We start from the raw sequence: 20,553 nt of genomic DNA on the forward strand, positions 1-20,553 counted from the left end.
TAAAAGAACAAAGGGTGTACAACCATGCAACTCCATGGACAGTGACTCACATACAAGCAAATGAAAGCAGCTGACCACGTACCCACACACCTTGGCAGAGGTGCACTCCACACCCGTCGGCCACCACCAAGACAGATGATCTCTGACGTTCCTTCCAGGCGGTAACCTGATGAGCATGAGAAGGTCAAAGTGTCACCAACCCCAAAGCTGAACCCGATTCGGTTACCATATTGAGGAATTCCAGGATCTTCACAAGGTTCGAGGTTATATTCTGTAAATTAGATGGAGAGAAGGACGAAGAAAATGATAGTATTCACTTTTAAGGATATATTGCTGTTGTTTGCAAACTGGATGCTCCCGGGCTTAGTCAGACATTTAATAAGTGAAGCATGCTAATGACACACATACTTTTCTTCTTTTGTGAAAGATCTAATAGCTTAATAAATACTTTTATGTGTGAAATTCAATATAAATGAGAAAATGTCACCTTCCGAGTGATAAATTGAAAATGTAGCTATTTATCTCCTATTCTTTTCTCTGCGTTAGAAACATTTCCATTTCACTGATTTTGACTTATAATAATAGCATAAGAGATGCATATTTTCAAACACAAAATAACATTTTGGATGAGATCATTTGCACTTTTGAAATGCATTTTACTTAATGGTTTTAATCTAAATGACAAAGGCTCTTCGCCTCTCCTCTACAAAGAGTTCTATTAATCCATATTCTGAAAAACATAGGGGTTCAAAAGGCAATGGTTTATGTAAGACTGAAATGCCCACATGCTGAAAATTGTTACATTATAGATTTATATAAGACAATTTCCGCCAGCAATGAATGAACATCATGAAAATGAACAGCTGAACACTCTTCAAGGTATAACAGAGTAGAGTTGATTAAACAACATTATAATTTTTTTACCATTCTAAGAAGAAGTAGCTTATCTAAAAATACTCCCAGGGCATGCACTTACCTTGTAATTTCAATGGAGAACAAAAGGGATTATTCCATGTTGATGTACTATTCTATTGTTTAAAAAATGTATTTGGATATACTTTTAACATTCTAGGTTAAAACTGATTATGCTCATATACTATTCATTACAGAATACCTTAATTATTTTAGAAGTATTTCCATGCAAATACTAGAGTAAGAACTGAAAACGAGGTTAGCATTTGTGTGATTTTATGTATATACATTATATAATAAATATATATAATTATAATATTACAATTTTAATTTTAGCAAGTGGACATAAGATTTACTTATTAATATCTCTGTATTCAGAAATAACTACTTGCCTCATTATTCCATTCACTAGAAAGTGGAACTCTAACTGATACAAAACTTTTTATTCACTTTGGTTGTACAAATTTTTTTCCTGGATTCCAAATTATAATGTTGTCTCTAGATGAGGTTATTCTAGAATAGAGGGATAACCACATTAATTTTTTCTAGATCATCTGTTTCCAAATCATTAAATTGAGTTTACCTTAACCTTGGCCTGTAAACCATGCCTTTTCTAAGACACATAAAAAATAGAATATCACTGGTTTAATTCATATTCATTTGAGTCTAACTAAAATATATATTTGAATTTCCATTTTAAGTTCACTAAGCATTTTAGCTACTTTTGCCCTCTGTTAGAATTTTGTAGGAATGCAAGTTAAAGAAATGTAATTAATCTACTTAGAGTTTCTAGCAATTCATTCATTTATTTAGCTTTTGTTTAAAGGTTCTCTTAAATGTACTACTATAGACGATCTTCAAAGTATTTCAAACTTCCCTTACAATTTATTGATAGAGATTTGTTTCCCCCTGCTCCATCTTGTCTGTCATTTTTCCCTGTCTCGCCATACCTAAATTATGCTCATACTTTAAAAAAATTGACTTTGGGGGCGCCTGGGTGGCGCAGTCCGTTAAGCATCCGACTTCAGCCAGGTCACGATCTCGCGGTCCGCGAGTTCGAGCCCCGCGTCGGGCTCTGGGCTGATGGCTCGGAGCCTGGAGCCTGTTTCCGATTCTGTGTCTCCCTCTCTCTCTGCCCCTCCCCCGTTCATGCTCTCTCTCTCTCTGTCCCAAAAATAAATAAACGTTGAAAAAAAAATTAAAAAAAAAAAAATAAATAAAAAAAATAAAAAAATTGACTTTGTTACAAAAGCTTTTTTAATTGGTCTATTTTCTTACCAGAGAATGTAATATTGAATCCTTCATATGATATTGAAAAATCTGAAATGAAGCGCAACTGAGCTCTGAAATTTCCATAGAGACCAGCATTGATTGTTGAAGGAAGTTCTGAACCAGTAAGGCGTGCCAGTGGTTGGGTAAAACTACCATTCTCTGTGATCAGTAAATAGTCGTGATGGTCTTCCAAATGGAAGGTGTGAAAATTGAACTGCACACCTATTAAGAAACAGAGGAAAATTAGACTCACAAAGTATATCGGTAAAACACAGGAAGTTGATGGGGCGCTTGGGTGGCGCAGTCGGTTAAGCGTCCGACTTCAGCCAGGTCACGATCTCGCGGTCCGTGAGTTCGAGCCCCGCGCCAGGCTCTGGGCTGATGGCTGGGAGCCTGGAGCCTGTTTCCGATTCTGTGTCTCCCTCTCTCTCTGCCCCTCCCCCGTTCATGCTCTGTCTCTCTCTGTCCCAAAGATAAATAAAAACGTTGAAAAAAAAATTAAAAAAAAAATTATTAAAAAACACAGAAAGTTGCCAAACTAACTAAAACCAGGACTTGCTTTGTAATTAAATTCTCTGAAAATGAAAAGCACTGCTATAAAATATTCCAAGTGTATCATCTAATAAAATCTTTTTTTTTCCTTTTAGCTTTCTTATAAGACATGTAGTGAGTCATGTTTTGGAAACTGCTTGGAAATAAAATTTAAAAATCAATGCCTGAAAAGAAATCACCTGAGTTTTCTGAAAATATCAAGGAAAATTCATATGCTTTATTTATATAGAAGTGCAGCTTTCTGGCAAATACTTTACATGTTTCCTTCAATTCCTCCTTCAATCTCCTCAAACAACACAAAAACAGTGCTTAGTGATACAACACACAACTTCCAAAGATGCTTAACTCTAGAAGAGAAATATATAGCAGGCATAGGGAGAAACTGTTGAATGAATATAATGACTATTTTTCACACACTTCAACCTGTGTGTATAACATACTGAAAATTACACATATAATTGTTCAGATCCCTGAAATTCACAAACTAAACTCATTTTTTGCAAATACAACTAGATCAATAGACACAACATTACTACCAGCAGAGCCTCTTTTGTGAAACTTTTCTATCACTTCACTTTGCCAAAAGTAACCACTCACTCAACTTCTAGTAGCATAGGCTAATTTTGCTGCCTTATATAAATGTTTTGTAGTTTATATAATGGATTCATATAACATATACTCTTCTGGGTCTGAGGTATGTGAGATCCATCTCTATTTTTGCATGTGGTTGTGAGTTATTTATTTTCAGTAATATATAGTATAGCATTCAATTTTGTGAAGACACCATATTCATTTATCTGTTCAACATTTGATGGTCATTTAAGTACTTTGTTTTAGCATGAATGCAGATGGTGTTGTGAATATTCAAGTATGTCTTCTGAAGAAGATCTATTTCTGTTGGGGACATAGCTAGGAGCGGAAATAAATACTGGGTCATGTCCCATTACTGGGTCATCAACAGTAGCTCTAATAGATACTGCTTTAAAAAGTGGCTGTGTCAATTTACATTTCCATTGCCAAATCTGGTTGCTTTGTATCTTTGTCAATAGTTCTTTTTTTTTTTTTCATTCGTTCCATTCTGATGAGTATGGTGTGGCATTGCCTTGTGGTCTTACATGAGTTTTTAATGATATTGTCTAAAATAGATGTTAAAGACTAACAGTTATACACACACCCACACAAAACCCTCCTATTGTGGGTAAGGTACTATGTGAAATAAAGGATGACTACCACATTCATCTTTCCCTTGAAGTATTTTTTTTTAAGTTAACCAAAAAAAAAAAAATCATTAAAATATGTATTAAAAAATCCCAAAACTCAGAGTATGATAAGTAACATTCTTTAATATTATTCATTGACATTGTAGCTCAAAATGCTGAATATGCTTCCACTCTTCATTGCTTTAAAAAAAAGGATATAAAATGAGACCAAATACACTGAAAACATAAGCAATTATAAGACAAGGTTATTATTGCATAATGGGCCAGTGATTTGGATTTGGAAAAGATTTGAAATATACAACAATATTATTTTTCAAACTCTTTTTAAATATGTAAATTGTTTTTTTTTCCTCTCCACAATGAGCAGGAATCTAAGAGCCCTCATAGAAGGAGTCCAGAAATTGAGTCAGTCGTTGAAATGTTCTTCAGTATAAAAGTGGTAATTGGCCCTAGCTAGATGCAAATAAAAATGTTGCGTGTAGGTATGACAAGGAGACAATGCTTTGCCATCTAGAGTCACTGCTATCTATATTTATAAAACAACATAAAAGTTGAAATTTAGATAAGTCAATTTGACATTTACTATGGAATAAAACTAAGAAAAACTAGAGAATAGGAAAGTAGATGGACAAATGACAAGAAAAATGTTTTTTTGCACATAACATATATTTTTAGAAAAATGCATTTACTCTCATATGCACTAAGTTAATATGTGGGAAAATTAAACATTTTGTTAGATGATGATATTAAGAAGCCCATTGTTGAGTGTAACCTTGCCTTTCTAAGACTTACTTTTTTCATTTGTAAAATGGTGTTCTAGGGTTGACTTTAAGTGTAAATGAGCCGATATATAGGGATGGCTTGACACAGTGCTTTGCACAGAAGAAGGGCTCAGCAGATGTTAGCTATTGTTATTATTCAACATGAGAGCTGATTGTTTTTTTTTTTTTGTCACTCCATCCTAGCCAGCCACTTTATAAAAGGAAACTTCTATTTGTTAGATTATGATTTAAACAATAAAATCTATTTTTATTACATCACAACAAGGTAAGACCTTCAAAATTCTGCTAAAGGTCAATGAATCCAAGTAAGAAAAATGTACTAAGAGACTCCTATACTGTAGGCATTACAGAATATAAAGATTTAGAAGACCGTGAATAACTCCTGGTCTATCTGAGGGAAAGTTCAAACATTCTGCTAAGTACTATAAAGGTGATTAATATAAGTCAGGACAGGAGGATAGAAACAGAAGTAACCCACTTGTCAGAAGGGTCAGCAGAGGCTTCCGAAGGCAAGGAATCTCAGAAATGAGCAGAATTTTGTAGAGGAGCAGCTCGAGGATAGATATTACAGGAAGAAGGGGCAGATAGGTAAGGACACATGATCTTAATAGAGCAGTGGGTATTTGAGGAGCAGTGAGGACAAGCCAGTGGTTTCAACATCATAGTATCTTCTCAGAAAAGTGATCATTAAAGAAGGTTTATGAAGGCAATTACTGTTACAGACATAATGGGAAAGATTTGGGCTTAAAATCAAAATATCATGAATATCTAGATTTCAGTTATAGTTATGTCACCAACCATGACATTGACGGTGTCATTTAGACTCATGTGTGTCTTTTTTCTGATCCTTAAGTTTTTAAGATTGGATTAGACTGTGCTTTACCTAGTGATAAATCTACTTTTAAAAGCTCAAGGGTTTTTTTTGTTTTGTTTTGTTTGTTTTGTTTGTTTTGTTTTGAATATAGTCCTCTACCATCCCTGCCTCAGATCTCTAGTGGACTAGAACACATAATTAATATTTATGTATTTATTTATTTATTTATTTATTTGAGAGAGACAGACAGACAGACAGACAGAATGCGAGCAGGAGAGGGACGGAAAGAGGGGAACACAGAATGTGAAGCAGGCTCCAGGCTCCGAGCTGTCAGAACAGAGCCCAATGTGGGGCTCGAACCCATGAGCCATGAGATCACGACCTGAGCTGAAGTTGGAGGCTTAACCAACTAAGTCACCCAGGTGCCCCTAGAACACATAATTAGCATCTTGATTTCTGAAATATGTCTAAGGAAAATCTCTTATGGTATCATTGTAATTAAGGAGCAATATAGGCTGGATGATACCATGGTTAACTGAATTTGAAACAACTGTTTGTATTTGAACACCTTGACTTAGTGTTAAGTGGTGAAGGGGTTACTGATGGTATGTTTGAAGTATCTTATATCTTAAATATTTAGATACTTAGATCTGTTCTAGTCAAGATCGTATAAACCCCTAAAGTCCTGATGATCATGATTATTTAAGAAAATTCTGGCAATAGATATAAATATAAATAAAATGTAAGTTGTTTCAAAACGATCTCACAAAAACTCTGGATAAAGACTAATATAATAAAATATAAGGGGGGTAAACATAAAAGCCTCAACTGCCCTCCACTAGGGCTATTGAATCAGGATAAAGGTTAAGGAGTCATTTCAAGGTTAAGCAAATGGAAGAGATATAAGCAAAACAAACAAAAACAAACAAACAAAAAACAGGATTATGGGGAGTGGTGATGAAGACATATAAATGACAATGAAATATATAAATATAGGTAGGGAGGTAATGTGCTTTCAGAAAAAAGAGCACTTGATGTGGAGTCATAGGATGTATATTCAAGTTCTTTGTCCAATCTTCACAGGCACCTTGGCTTTGAGTGTATAATAAATAACCAGGTCTAGTGAGTTCAGATTCTTGTCTATAAAATACAAATAACACCTACATGACTTCACAAGGTGTTTGCAAGATTCTACTGATCCTTGATAAAATCAATTCTTAAAAAAAGGGCTTGCACTGAAGATCGAAAAAAAAATCAACTGTACAAATATACAATTTTAGGATTTGGGCTTTAAATGAGTATTATGATATAACAGCAAAAAAATTAACAAACATGGACGGGCTTCATTAATGGAAAATATTTCTGGAGTTAAATAATGCCATATTGTGTTTTCTTCTGGAAAAACACATTTTGGAAGGATGTTGATATGTCTGGATATCAATAAACTGGAAGACATCCAGAGAATGGTGATTAGAATGGCAACGGCAATGAAAATACCTTGTGATAAAAAATTGAAGGAAATGAGGTCTGGGAAGAAGACCCTGGGATAAAGGTTTTCTTGGTCATGATCGCATGATCATGGGGGCAGCAGACATGAACACATCATGGGCACAGTCAAGTGACTTGGTGTGTTGCAGAGTTAGGGTGGAGAAAGGATGAGGTTGTTGTTTGGGTTGATTTGTCTAACTCCAGAGGGCAGAACAGGAATAACAGTTGCAGAATAATTTTCAAACATTTAGAATTGTACAAAAACTGAGCAAATTTTCCCAAGAAAGAAGTTTCCTGTCGACACAAGTGTCAATATCAGGCCAGTTCATCATCTTTCTGGAACGCTATAGAAAGTGGTATACTAGGTGACAGGTTACACTGTATTACCTTGACAATTCTTCCCAACTTTAAGAGATTATCCTTCATATAACTTTGGTTACCCTTTGGAGTAGTTGTACTTCCAACAAATTTTGTTGGCTCTTAAAGGAAAGCATCTAAATCTGCATTTCTTGCCATGTAAATACAGATTTAATTAACACTTGCAACCTGTGAAGACGCAAAACCTTAAGTGTTAATTAAACCTCTATTTACATAGCAAGCAGTATGTAGCCTTCCATTTTCTTGTATAATACAAGGAAGCTTATTTTAAACTCCATTAATCCACTGCACACTGGAATAATAGGATGCTCCGGTTAACTTCCAGCAAAGAGTCTCGTATTATGGAGAACAACAAAAACCACAGTTTACAAAGTCTTCTACTTCGTTCCTGCTGTTCAGTACCAGAATACTCATTTTAACTTTTTTTCTCAATACTTTTTAATTTCATTAAAATAATAATTCCAATATAATCCTCACCCGCAATAAAATGATGTATAATTTTAATAAAGGCAAACTTCATTTGTGAAAACACAGTGAATTCAAATGTATTAAACATAAGCTTTAATTTTAAAAATTGTAATAGCATCTTTCCATTGCTGAGATTGTTTTTTTAAGATTTTCTATAGTAAAATCAGTAAGTACAGAATAATAGTAAAAATCAATAGGAACAATTTAACAACAGAGCTAAAAGGAAAACTACTTCTCCAAAGCAGTTTTTAAAATGAATAAATGTACCCTTTTTCAAAAGATTAGCACATGGAGATCTTTAGGGAAATAATCTTAATCCATTTTTGTTTCGATACATTAGGATCGCTATTTTCCCACTAAGGTGTTGCCTTAATTACTTCTGCAAGCTTAGAAGTTTGGTTGTATTGCCTGAATGAACCATATTTAGTTCTACAGAACCTTTCATTTATTTGTTCAAAAGACATTTATTAACAACGATCATACGAACAGTGCAATTTTAGACTCCCATTCAGTTATGTGAGATATATCTGCAGTTCTAACAGAAAAATGATATACAAGTATTTCTGGAATGGTTGTAAATTCATATGACGAATATAATTATCATAAACAATCATAAACATGTTAAAAACAATGTATATAAAGATGTCATGTTTGCTTTACAATTGGCTCAGCTCTTCAGATCATCTTCCTATTGCCTTTGGAACTTTTAAATCAACCTCTTAATACTGTGAGAGAGACAAAAGCCATCATGTTGGAGATTTTGTTGACATGAAAATTCCCAATAACATTAGTTTAATATACCAAAAGAAAATAAATATCTCTTACATTACCCTTCTGGTAAAAACATAAGTGTATTTAATACTATGGAAAAGTAAATATAATCCTCTGCTCCAGTTACTCAGATTGAATTTTGTGTTAGCATATTTTAGTACTGATCTGTTTTTGCTCATGCAAAATGACATTGTAAAGGACAATGAAATAAAAATAGATGCAATGAGAATTCAGAAGATAGTCCAATTATCATTGCATGAGGCAAATTACCTTTTCCATGAGTTACATCAACAGTCCACGTACAATTCAGAGAATTTGGATAAAATTCCGGGTAACCAGGTGATAATATTGTTCCACTAGGCCCTCTAACATCTCCTCCACATAATGCTGAAAATACAAAGAAATACAGTCATATGATCAGTCATAGTTAGAGAGGCAGAGGCTGAACAAATCTCTCCTCGCTTGAAATAGAATGAATCTGATTTTCTTTGCTTAAGCTACTTCTCGGTAATAACAGGAGTGTGTAAAAAACCTCTTCCAATGCTAGGAAATAGTTTCATCCACACAGCCCTGGAGAAGAAAAAGGTATGTAATAGCCTCTGGGAATTAGCCTCAAGATAACGTAGCTCATCTTCCCCCATTTGAATTTGAAGTACATACTTATCTTATACATTTCTAATTACAAGTAACATTTGCATAAATTGGTCATAAATTAAACATGAGTAATTAATTGTTTAGCAGCCCCTCTTTTATTAAGCTTTAAGAAAATGAATTGTTAATTATGCAAAATCATTTATTTTAGATTCCTAAAGGGGTATGTGTCATTCTTCATATAATTCTTTTTAAAACAATGAGCAAAGCTGCAGAAATTTTGAAGGCTGCTTCTGCACTTCTGCCTTTCTCCAGGAAGTGTCATGAAGAAACTGGAATTTTTGAGAAGCTATAGATTTTAAGCAAATACTTTAAGGTATTAAAAATAAATACATGTTTATGAGCTAAGGTCAAATAAATTCAAATGTGATTCATTTTTTTAGAAGAAATTGTAGTTTAGAATGCCTTCTACCACATTCAACAACCATCAGTGGTTATGGTATACCAGATAGTTTTATCAGTATTAAAAAGTCCAGGTGGAGATGCCAGCTCTCCTGGACGTGGCCAAGGAAATAAGAGCTGTGAATGCAACATATGGCCTTGTCTGCTCTGATCCTTCTTTAACTTCCCTGGAACACAGAAAGGGGAGTTTGGCCTTATGGTTTTCCATGATTTCCTCCAAGTAATGATGCTCAGAAGAGTTGAGGCAACGTTGGCTACTATTCTACACTGACCTGACTAGAAATAAGTTGTCTGCAGTTCCTATAAGTGTTTAAGCACGCAGGCTTCAATATAGGTGTGTGTGTGTGTGTGTGTGTGTGTGTGTGTGTGTATGTATATATATATATATATATATATATATATATATATATATATAACATTTACATATGTATACAAACTAATATCCATTTCCACTTCTCCTTTATTATTTCTTTTACTCCACCCAGGAGTAAACGAAGATCTTTTCAAGTGCCTCTCTTAAAGTTGTCCTATAGACTGCCTCCCTGAAACCAAAATAAACCCATGCTTTCAATTCCATTTATTATCAATACATTGCAATACTATGCACAGTTTGCTACCTTAGGCTCCTGTTTAGAGCCTGCATAGGACTTCGTTGGCAACTATTATTATTGAACCTCTCAAATTTCCTTTCAATTTTTAAAACAGGCCCATTGCGTTTTTGTGATCAATTTAAGAGCTAAGTATACAATTCCACTATATCCTGCTGATAATGGTGGTGCTAAGTTGACCTGCTTTTACTTTCCTTGTAATGCATATGCTTTCTACTTCTTGACAGAGGACTGTTTACTTTTTTTCCCTAGATTATTTTTACATATGTCAATTTATTCTTAATATACTATATTTCCTTTTTTCACTATTGTGAGAGCTGGAATGAATGAATGAATGAATGAATGAATAAATGCAACATGGTATGAATTTGTTGAGTGAAATGTGACAAATGAAGGTGCTCTATCATGTGAAAGGACTACCTTTCATACAGCTAGAGTAACACTTAGTGAACAGAGAATCAAAATTAAGAGAGTTAAATTAATTTGTAAATTAAACACAAAAAAAAAGAGTTGTGAAATTTTTATTCAGTACATCAGACATGTGCTCCTGTGCATGTCTGTGTAAGCAGCATGTGTACAAGTTGTAGACAGAAAGCCCTCTATGCATCAGCATTCTTTGGAGTAATGCTACTTTGTCAAATCTCCTTTCTGTACTTGGAGGATTTCTTGACAATTTTCTGTCAGTTACACCTACCACATCTGTGTTGAAGACAGACCATTAAAGGGACTTTCTGCAGATAAGTGAATAAAGTTAGAGAAACATAAACACATGAATATATTTAGGAAGAATGGTGCATATCTAATATACTACTAATGACCATTTATATTATTACTTTGATTATAACCAGATGATAAACATAGAGTGCATTTTAATGACACAGGGGAGATTTCTGTTATTTGAAAATATTAGTAGTAGATAAAGACCTCGAAAGGAACGGACTTAAAAATAGAATTTCATGGTATATTATGGACAAAGAGTGTGATTTAGGTTTTTTTTTCTGAAAGATGAAACTAAAAATATGAAAACTATGAAAATGCATACTTTATTTTATATTGTAAAACTTAGGATAAAATTCCAACTGCTCACTAGTTTTTAACAAGAGAAAAACTACCACTCACATTGAACTTCCAATGTGACAGGTACTATTCTGAAGAGTTTTATTTTTATTAACTCCATTAACCCCATATCAACCCAATGAGAAAAGTGCTGTAATTATTCACAATTTACAGATTAAAAGGCAAGTACGGAGGAACTCCAGCAGTCTAGTTCCAGAGTCTGTGATCTTAAGCCAACTTTTTTTTTTTTTTTAACTTTTGCATTTCGCAGACCAATACATTTTCTTTCTTTCTTTTTTAAGTGTTTCTTTATTTTGAGAGACAGTAAGCAAGAAAGCAGGGGAGGGGCAGAGAGAGCAAATCCCTAGCAGGCTCCATGCTGCCAGAGCAGAGCCCCATGCAGGGCTTGAACACATGAACAAGGAGATCATGACCTAAGAAGAACCAAGAGTGGGATGCTTAACTGACTGAGCCACCTAGGCACCACTTAAGCAGACTCTTGAATCAAGTATTGATTTGCTTTCACAAGTTATTTTTTCTACCAAAAAAATAATAATAATTATAGCAAGCTATGATGTCCTTCACCTGTTTAATTTGTAGCATTCCCCTCAAATGATCAATCTATATAAAAACTATTCAAGTATATTTTTCATTTTCTCAGAGATTCATTTCAATCCTTTCATATTCAAATCACTCTCTTTTGAAAGCTCCTAAAACCTAAGTGTGTCAGTATTCTTGCCTTTAATTGATTTATATCTTATGAATTCTCATTTGTCAATGGTTTTTATCTGTAATTGAAACTGTCTTCCATCAGCAGCAGCCACAGCATCATTTTCATCAACCTAATGAAATCCTTCATCTTTCTAAATGAGATTATTTTACATTGCAAATATTTGGAATTGTATTTGCTTTGTATTATTGGTTTTTTGAACAATCACAAGAAATTAACGACACATGCATTGATATAATGCATAGTGATACATGCTAATGCAGGTTGAGTTGGATTAATTTTATAAGTGGTTAATTTATTACAGAATATCCTGTCAATCTGATGATGTTTGCTTCTCTAAAAAGTCCCCTTCCTATTAGAATGCTAAGAAAGTATAAGAGGAAATCAGCCCATTAGAATCGCTCATGACAAGACTAAAATTGTAAGATGAATGAAAGAAGGTAAATCTTACGTGTGATTTTATTTTACTTTGAGATAGAAAATGGAACTCAAATATATTATAAAAAGATACAGTGATACACAGAGCATTAAGAAAGTTGCTCCAATAGTATTTTTTAAATTCAGTTTGAGAGAACACATGGCGATTTGTAAGGTAAACTTCATTAGGATTAGAGTGTCCAAAAAGGATGTCATGGATCTCTTATCTGTTTTTGTAGGTCACCTCTTCTAAAGAAATTCTAGTTTATCCCTCAACCTTGCTGATGGATGCCATATGTCTTTAGGGATGCAAACAATTTTGTAACAGACATAATAGGTTTCTATGTTCTTGTGAATGGGAGATAGACAAATTGTATATCAAGTGAAACATGGCAGAGAAATTAGGGAATGATAAAATGTACATGGGTACATAATACCCAGTTACTTTATATTAGAGCAAACAGCTAGCAAGGAGAAGCATATAAAAGGACAGAGATTAGTAGCACAGCAAGGTCACAATGATAGCCCAAAATATGAGTTGAGGGCAATTAGCCAGATATACAATGATCTTGGCTAGTAGTTGTTTCCTTTTTCCCTCTCTGATTTTTGCCACATATGATTACTACTTTTGTCACATGATAAGTATCAGAGTTTTAAAATAGTAAAGTCTCCTCAAAAGCCAAGCCCTTGGATGTTATTGCCCAGACCTGTAAAATTACACCTTGCTCTTTGTTGTGATATATACCGGCAAGCATTCAATTGTCTAACTCGAGCAGACAATTTCTAGACTGAGATCCATTAAAACATTTTGAATATTACAATGGAGCACAGAAATAACCACCTAATACATATCCCATTATGATGTTTTTGTTTGTTTCTTTTTAATCTGGAATTTGTTTTCTTCTATTTCCGGGTTTCCCCAATTTGAACTGTAAACCCATATCAGAAATTCTTTTCACTTAAGTATCATGCATATTTGCTTATCTTGAACTCTTGGATACTAAACATCAATCCATATACTCTTTTGCTAGTTTAGCCTATATGCTCAAACCTTTTAATTATATGGAACATTTAAATTTAATATTTTAATAATATGGAAGAAATAAGGGAGATTATGAGTTTAAGTACACTCAGTTCAATTGTGTGTTCTGCCTCTATGCCCTGGGTGATCCTGAGCTAATTGTATAATCTCTCTAGTATCTAACCACCACCCCCCCACCCAATAAGATAGCTATAGTGTTTGTAAGACAAAATGGGATAATATGAGGGTGAAATTGCAGTGCCAAGACAAAAGGTGAAAATAAGTCTTGTGTTAAGCAATTCAGAACATATGGCCCACCCAACTATTTATCAGATAGGTAGCTATCTTAATTAACAATGCTTAGTTCCTAAAGGGTTGAGTCATACTAGGCATATGACCTCAAATTTACCCCTAATACTCCTGACAATCTTCTGTCCCAACTACATAGAAAATACCACCTGGCTGTGACTTTTGACATACACACTACTTTTGACACTTTGGTCAAAGTAGAATGCTATCCTAGCTTTTCTTGTCTGACCTTCTCCAGAGCCATTCAAACCACAGTTCTATGAAAAACACTGTAGAGATATCCAAGAGTGAGATCCAATAATGTAGCTAGTAAAAACTGTGTGTGTGTGTGTGTGTGTGTGTGTGTGTGTGTGTGTGTGTGTGAATAGAATTTCTGTTATGTCAGAAGATGTCTTTTAAAAATATATGTTAAAGAAACAAGAAGAATGTATGGTTCTTGATCTCAAGAATATAATAAGGAAAATAAGAAAATGAGTATAACTGTTATCTCCTCCAGTAGCTCAAGAATATAGACAGTGTTTTTCCATGAACAACAATATTTCTTTAGTGCCTACACAGTAAAATTAATGAATATTGATTTAGTGAATCAAAAAGTGGTTATAAGTTAACAACAACAACAACAAAAAATACCATAGCAAATAAAGAACTACAGGGTCCAAGAAAAGTTGAGATTTTGCCCAGATGCCTTATCCACAGAAAGCATAAGTCAATAACCTTTAAAAACTTACTAAGATTTTGACACAGCTTAGGAGAAGTCTAGGACTTTCCAGTGTAAGGTGGGAAAATATGGATGGAGGAACAGGGTGGAAAATATATATGCAAAATCAAAACATAGTTAAGTATTCCTCAAAGGTTAGGAAGTATATTTCATTCATTCTTTTCATTCAACACGAATTAATGGAGTCTCAACTGTGTGACAGGAGCTGCTCTTGGCACTGAGGGCATAGTAGTAAACTTAACAAAGTTCCTGCTATATAAAACTGCCATTCTGGTAGAAAAAGTGAATGGTAAATACATAAAGGTATTAGAGAATAAATAGTACTATAGAGAAAAGTATAAATGGCAATACAGGTGCTACTCTGGTGAAAGATAAGGTATCAAATTGTCAAAACAGCACAGAATCTAATTGAGCCATTTCTGACTTGAGGTTTAAGTTTCCTTGGTCAACAATGAAACAAGATAAATTTAAAAAGGATCAGTTTTAACTCAGAAACCTATGTATACAGAAAAGAGACCTGAATTCAAAGTACTCTTTCCATTTGAAAAGAATTGATAGTAAAAAGGATAATGTATCATTTTCTAGTCACATATTCCAAGTAGTGCACTATTTAAATAGCTATACACAATTCTTAAAATAAATATGTGGCATCACGGAGGAAAGAATGCCAAATGTATAATTGTGCTTCCATTTTAAAGAATTTTACTACTTTACTATTATGGAGAATGTGGGCAGGGGGCAGTATAATAGCAGACTTACGTATAGGATCTGAATCTAGGCTACCTGAGTTTCAGTCCTGACTCTGCCTGACACAGGGCAAAATACTTCATCTTTGTTTGCCTTAATTTTCTCACCTGTGAGGTGGTGACCATAATATCATTCAGTTTATAGTTATTTTGAAGATAAAATTGAGTTAATATATATAGTATTAGTATCAGTATTAGTATTAGTATTATTTATAATGTAGCAGTACCAGCACATAGTGAACCGTCAATAAATGTTAGCTGTCATCATTATTACAACCAATCATAATTGTCTAGTTTGCTTTGTGAATCAGTTAACTACGGACTGTGAAAGAGTTCATCATCACAAGAGATGATCTGTGTGTGAGTGAAGCATTCTGTACCTTGAGTATCCAGGTAATCAAGGCCAATCAAGGTCACATTCTTGGATGAGGGAAGGGAATTCTATTTATTCACATTTCCTCCCTTTATCCTAGGAAATTTGGATTAGTTTCTTCTGGGGAAAATGTTTAGGTTGGAGGTAAGAAATAATCAGGTCAGTATACTAGATAATAGGGTATTGAGTTCAGTTCCAGTTAATGAAAAATTAAGTAGTTGCTTTATACAAAACTCAGACATTAATAAAAAGGAATAAATTGAGCCCATGTCAAGTTATGCTCAGTATTAAATAGGAATATAACACAGGACATATCTAGATGGAGGTTCAAAGGGACAAGATCTGATCTTTCAAAAAGTTGATGCCTTGTAAGGATGCAGGAAGGAGACAGAAACTGAAAAGGACAGAGTCCACATGGTTAAGGATCATAAATTCCATGATTAGTAACTTGAACTTTAATCCATAAGCAACAGAAAGCCATTAAGTATTTTTGACATGGGTATAATATAAAATAATCCCAGTGTGAAGGATGGAAGTTAGATTGACAAAAATGCTCTGATGTAAGGTTGATTGTAGTTGCACTGGCAAGAGATGATGAGGGTCTGTGTTACTCTAGATCTACTCACTTTTATTATTAATAAAATTTCAGCATGTTGGTATACTGGGACGTTATTTTTATACTCCTGCTTCTTCTGACATTACCTCCATACCTTTTTATCTTGGTGAACTTACTCATGTCAACCATATGGCTTTATCAGGGTGTGGCAAACAGTACCTTTACACCACTATCTTTTGTCTCAACCATAGAAACAGATGGATAAATGTCCTGGACAAGGCCAATGATAATGGGCCCTTCTCCTTTACTATAGTAACTGGTCCAGGTATGGACTGATCAGAGATATTCCCTTGGATTTTTCTAATTGGAACAAGGAAGAACTTTCATTCTTGTCTGATACTGGAAATATGTGACTGTAAGTTTCTATGCTTCTAAGAGTGTATTTTCCACCACTAAACCCTCATGTAGATAAGACTGGCTATAATTAAAGAGTATTATGTCAAGGCACAGAGAAAAGCCCAGGTAGAAAATGGATAGAGCCTTGCAAAGGTTTGAATTCACACTTATAATTATCTTTAAGAGGTACACCAATCCTGCCTTTTCTAAGATTTGAATAAACAACAAATTCTGCTTTTATTTTTTAACATAAGTTTCTGTTGGGATCTGTCACTTACAATCAGAAGAATGCTGACTATAATAAATAGTATTGTGCCAAACACAAGGAAGATGTGCTGAGGATTCCTTTAAATCTTGTTATAAAAACAAATTGGCTTAAAGCTGTTACTGAAAAATGATGGTACTGAAAGTACTTGAAAAATTAATCATAAAATGACAAATGTGATCTTCCACCTTGAACAAGAATAAGTACAGAACTGGGAAATAGTGTTACAAATAAAATTAAAGCCAAGGACCAAATAATGCATAGATTTACATTGTGTGTGCTTTTTGAGAAAGGAGGTATGAAAATACTTCTCAATCTTAGGGAAGCAGTTTCCTCCACTGTATTTTCACATACATTTTCTGAAAAATAAAGCATTTCTGACTTATTCTACATGGAAACAAAGAAGGGGTAAAGACACTGGAAAAACACTCATCATAACCAGAAATTTGTCACCACAGGAGAGTCAGGGTACATTGTCATAGTGCTAACTAGATAGAATTTGAACTAGCCCATGTTGCTTTCCAAGGTGGGAGGTAATGTTCTCTCCCTTCAGTGCATTCATTAATACCAATCTGACATTTTCAAAGCTCTTTGTCGAAGGTTGATGAACACAATATGCACTTAAACTGGTTATCTCAGCATATTTTGAACATATATATGTCATCATTAGGCATAGGGTTAGTTTGGCTGGTTATCAATATTTATTGTTTTTTTTTCTTTTTGAAGTATAGTTGACATATAATGCATTCTTTATTTTCTGTATTAATGGTCTGGTAACATATAATTACCAAAATTCAAGATGATCTTTTTAAAATATGAAATATTTGTAGTTGTATTAAGTCTCACATTTTATAAATACTATATTGATTTCTTTTTTGTTTATAAGTTAGCTTATTTTGCATACTGAATTAATTCTTACCATCACAGGTTGGGAGTGGATGACTCCACCAGTGGTTTTTTTCACACAGAAGAGGCTCTTCATGGCTCAGCCTATATCCTGGATCACAACTAAATGAAACAGTAGAACCGATGGAGAAATCATGACCATAGCGACGGCCATGTACAGGAATGCCGGGGTCCAGGCAAGAATAAGTGTTCACTGTAACACCTAGGAGACAAAGGGAATATGACAAAGAGTAAGTTTGATGGATTTGGATTTGCCAAAATTGATTCTTATTTCTCAAACAATTGTGAGTTACGATTTTCACAAATAAATGAATGTGTGCATTACTTTATTTAAACAATTAGCAATTTGTTTAGCAAAATTCTTCTGACATTTTCTGTCCACAAAGTCCACATTCAGATCATTTGGTTCTATGAGAACCTGATGAAACTGTACAGTTACCTATCAAAATTTATAATGTCATAAATTCTATAGATATAAATCTATAGCGATAAATGAAAGTGTGAACACAAATACCTTTGTAATAAAGCAGTACAACTGCTCTGGTGGCTCCTTGTCAGGGTTTCAACAGCCTGTAGTGCTCTTGGTGTCTCCAAACAATAATCTCCCTTGTGACTTATAATGCCTAACTGACATCCTACCATGACAATGCCTTTCCCTTAATAAGACATGGTTTCCCAACCTTGGCCCTGTTAAGTTTTTAGATTGAATGACTTTGCTGTGGGGCTGTCCTGTACTCTGCAGTATGTTTAGCAGCATTCCTGGCCTCTACCTCCTCCATTCAAGACAACCAAAAATGTCTCCAGGTATTGCCAAATGTTCCCTGGGATGCAAAAATGCCCAGAGTTGAAAACTGAGGTATAAGGTAAAATAAATAATTACCTTTTTGTTCCTAAATGAAAGACTTAGACAATGAATAACTGTTGTTTTGATATTCCAATAATACAATAATTAGCATTTTCAAATTGTGTCTGATTAAATCACATTCACAAGAGAAACGGTTTACTTGTATTAGCTACCCAACTTTAAAATGAAGTATTTAAAATAGATACAAAAAACATAGGAGTTCACTTTTTAAAGAGATCGATTATGCATTTTAAATATATTTATCAAACATATTCATTTCATTTAAATGCTATTGTTTTTAATGAGAAATTTAAAAATAACGAAAATTTATCTTTAACACAATTACTTTAACCTGCTATGTTCCTCTTCTCCATGTGACCATTTGTCTTCTAGGCACCCAAGGCTTTGAAACCCTCATTCACCTTTGACTCCTTCTCACAGTTTTGTTTTTCCTTCACAAAATGTACCTGAAATCCATCCTCATTGAAAAGCATAATGTCATTTATTACTTCTCTTACCCTACCCCAGGCCTACATCACTTCAATTATGTAGGACAAACCATAATCCCTGGCCGCTCTTTCAGTATCCTTCATCTCCAGTCCATTTGGGATATAATTTTGGACATATGTATCCTTAAAATATGCTATTTCTTTGCTTTTGTACCATATGTTTATGACACCAAGTTCAGTCATCACCCTGACATTCAAGACTTCCAAACTGAACTCTACTATTTGCAATTTTCATTATCTCTCAGTAGTCATCTTTCCTCCCAGTCAGGTCAAGTTTCCTCACTAGTTTTCTATTTTATTTCAATACCACAAACACCCTCAGTCATCCCCTTCATTTATAAAATCTTCTCAATTTTTACCAGACAAGCTCAGATGCCCTCTCCTTCAAGTCATGATCTTCTAATGCTCTGGCTCATTCTGTAACTTTCCTTTATCCAAAACTCCAATGTTGTAGTGAAGTCTTAAGAAATCAGGGAAATGTGTGCTTGAAGAAGTCACATACAATGTAAATCATGGTAAAAGCAAAAAACAAGCAAATGTAATTATCCCAAAGTGATTTTAATGGTTTCAGATTATTTGGAGTAGAGGTCAGTAAAGGTTAATCATTTAGTTTATCCTTCTTGTCTCTCCAATTGATGGATACGGTAAGATCTTGCATTTCTTTTATGTCCCTTACCGTACTGTGTATATCTAGCACCCAAAGGATAAGTTAAAGAGATATTTCATAATTGATTGACAAGCAAATAGATCAAAGCAGTGGAAATGTTTTGATTTCTCTACCTTTCTCATACGTATTGACTTTAAATGTAACAACTGTTCTTTAAACAGTATATTCTCTTAGATGTCTTCCATTCTCCACAGTTGAAAAAAAATATGTATACATGCATACAAAAATACGTCTTTGGAGATGGGTATCTGTGTCTATAAATTTGTTCTGTATCCATTTATAATTTTATTGTTTTATATATTATTTACACATCCAAGAAGACTCAATTATATTTGTATTTAAAGAAGTACAACATAATAAGCAGAAGTGTTTATTGGGAGGCAGGGGGGGAAACTACCGAAACACAAAATGGGTTATGTTCCTAAACTCTATTCCATGTTGTTATTATCCTAATTTTTAATGTGTTCTGAAAACTATAAATTTTATTTTGTCTGTACAGTTTTTGCAATCTCCTTGTTTTGAAAGAAAGTAGAGTTGAGTAAATAGTGCCCCAGCAGAGGGAGTAAAATGAAAATCTGGAGTGCAAGCAATTTTAATACTGCAAATAATACATCAAATTTTGGTCTCCTGGGAAAATCAAGTTTTCCTTTATAATGGATGTAGTTTAAAAAAATAAATTCACCAAACACCAAATATGTTCTTATAGTTTAAATTAGTGTAAT

The 20,553-nt window shown here is 34.0% G+C and overlaps 1 protein-coding gene across 2 annotated transcripts in view; it reads right to left on the bottom strand.

The window, feature by feature from the left end:
- The window catches only part of CSMD3 (CUB and Sushi multiple domains 3), a 1,270,863-nt gene that overhangs the window by 388,701 nt on the left and 861,609 nt on the right, over positions 1–20,553 (bottom strand). For both annotated transcript variants that reach the window (XM_047842282.1, XM_047842281.1), the window contains 4 exons: positions 17,825–18,013; positions 8,928–9,044; positions 2,191–2,406; positions 83–271 (listed from right to left, as the gene is read on the bottom strand). In XM_047842282.1, the coding sequence (XP_047698238.1) occupies positions 83–271; positions 2,191–2,406; positions 8,928–9,044; positions 17,825–18,013 (711 nt within the window). The remainder of the gene's footprint in view (positions 1–82; positions 272–2,190; positions 2,407–8,927; positions 9,045–17,824; positions 18,014–20,553) is intronic.

The sequence above is a fragment of the Prionailurus viverrinus genome, chromosome F2 (genome assembly GCF_022837055.1).
Source record: "Prionailurus viverrinus isolate Anna chromosome F2, UM_Priviv_1.0, whole genome shotgun sequence".
Lineage (NCBI taxonomy): Eukaryota > Metazoa > Chordata > Mammalia > Carnivora > Felidae > Prionailurus > Prionailurus viverrinus.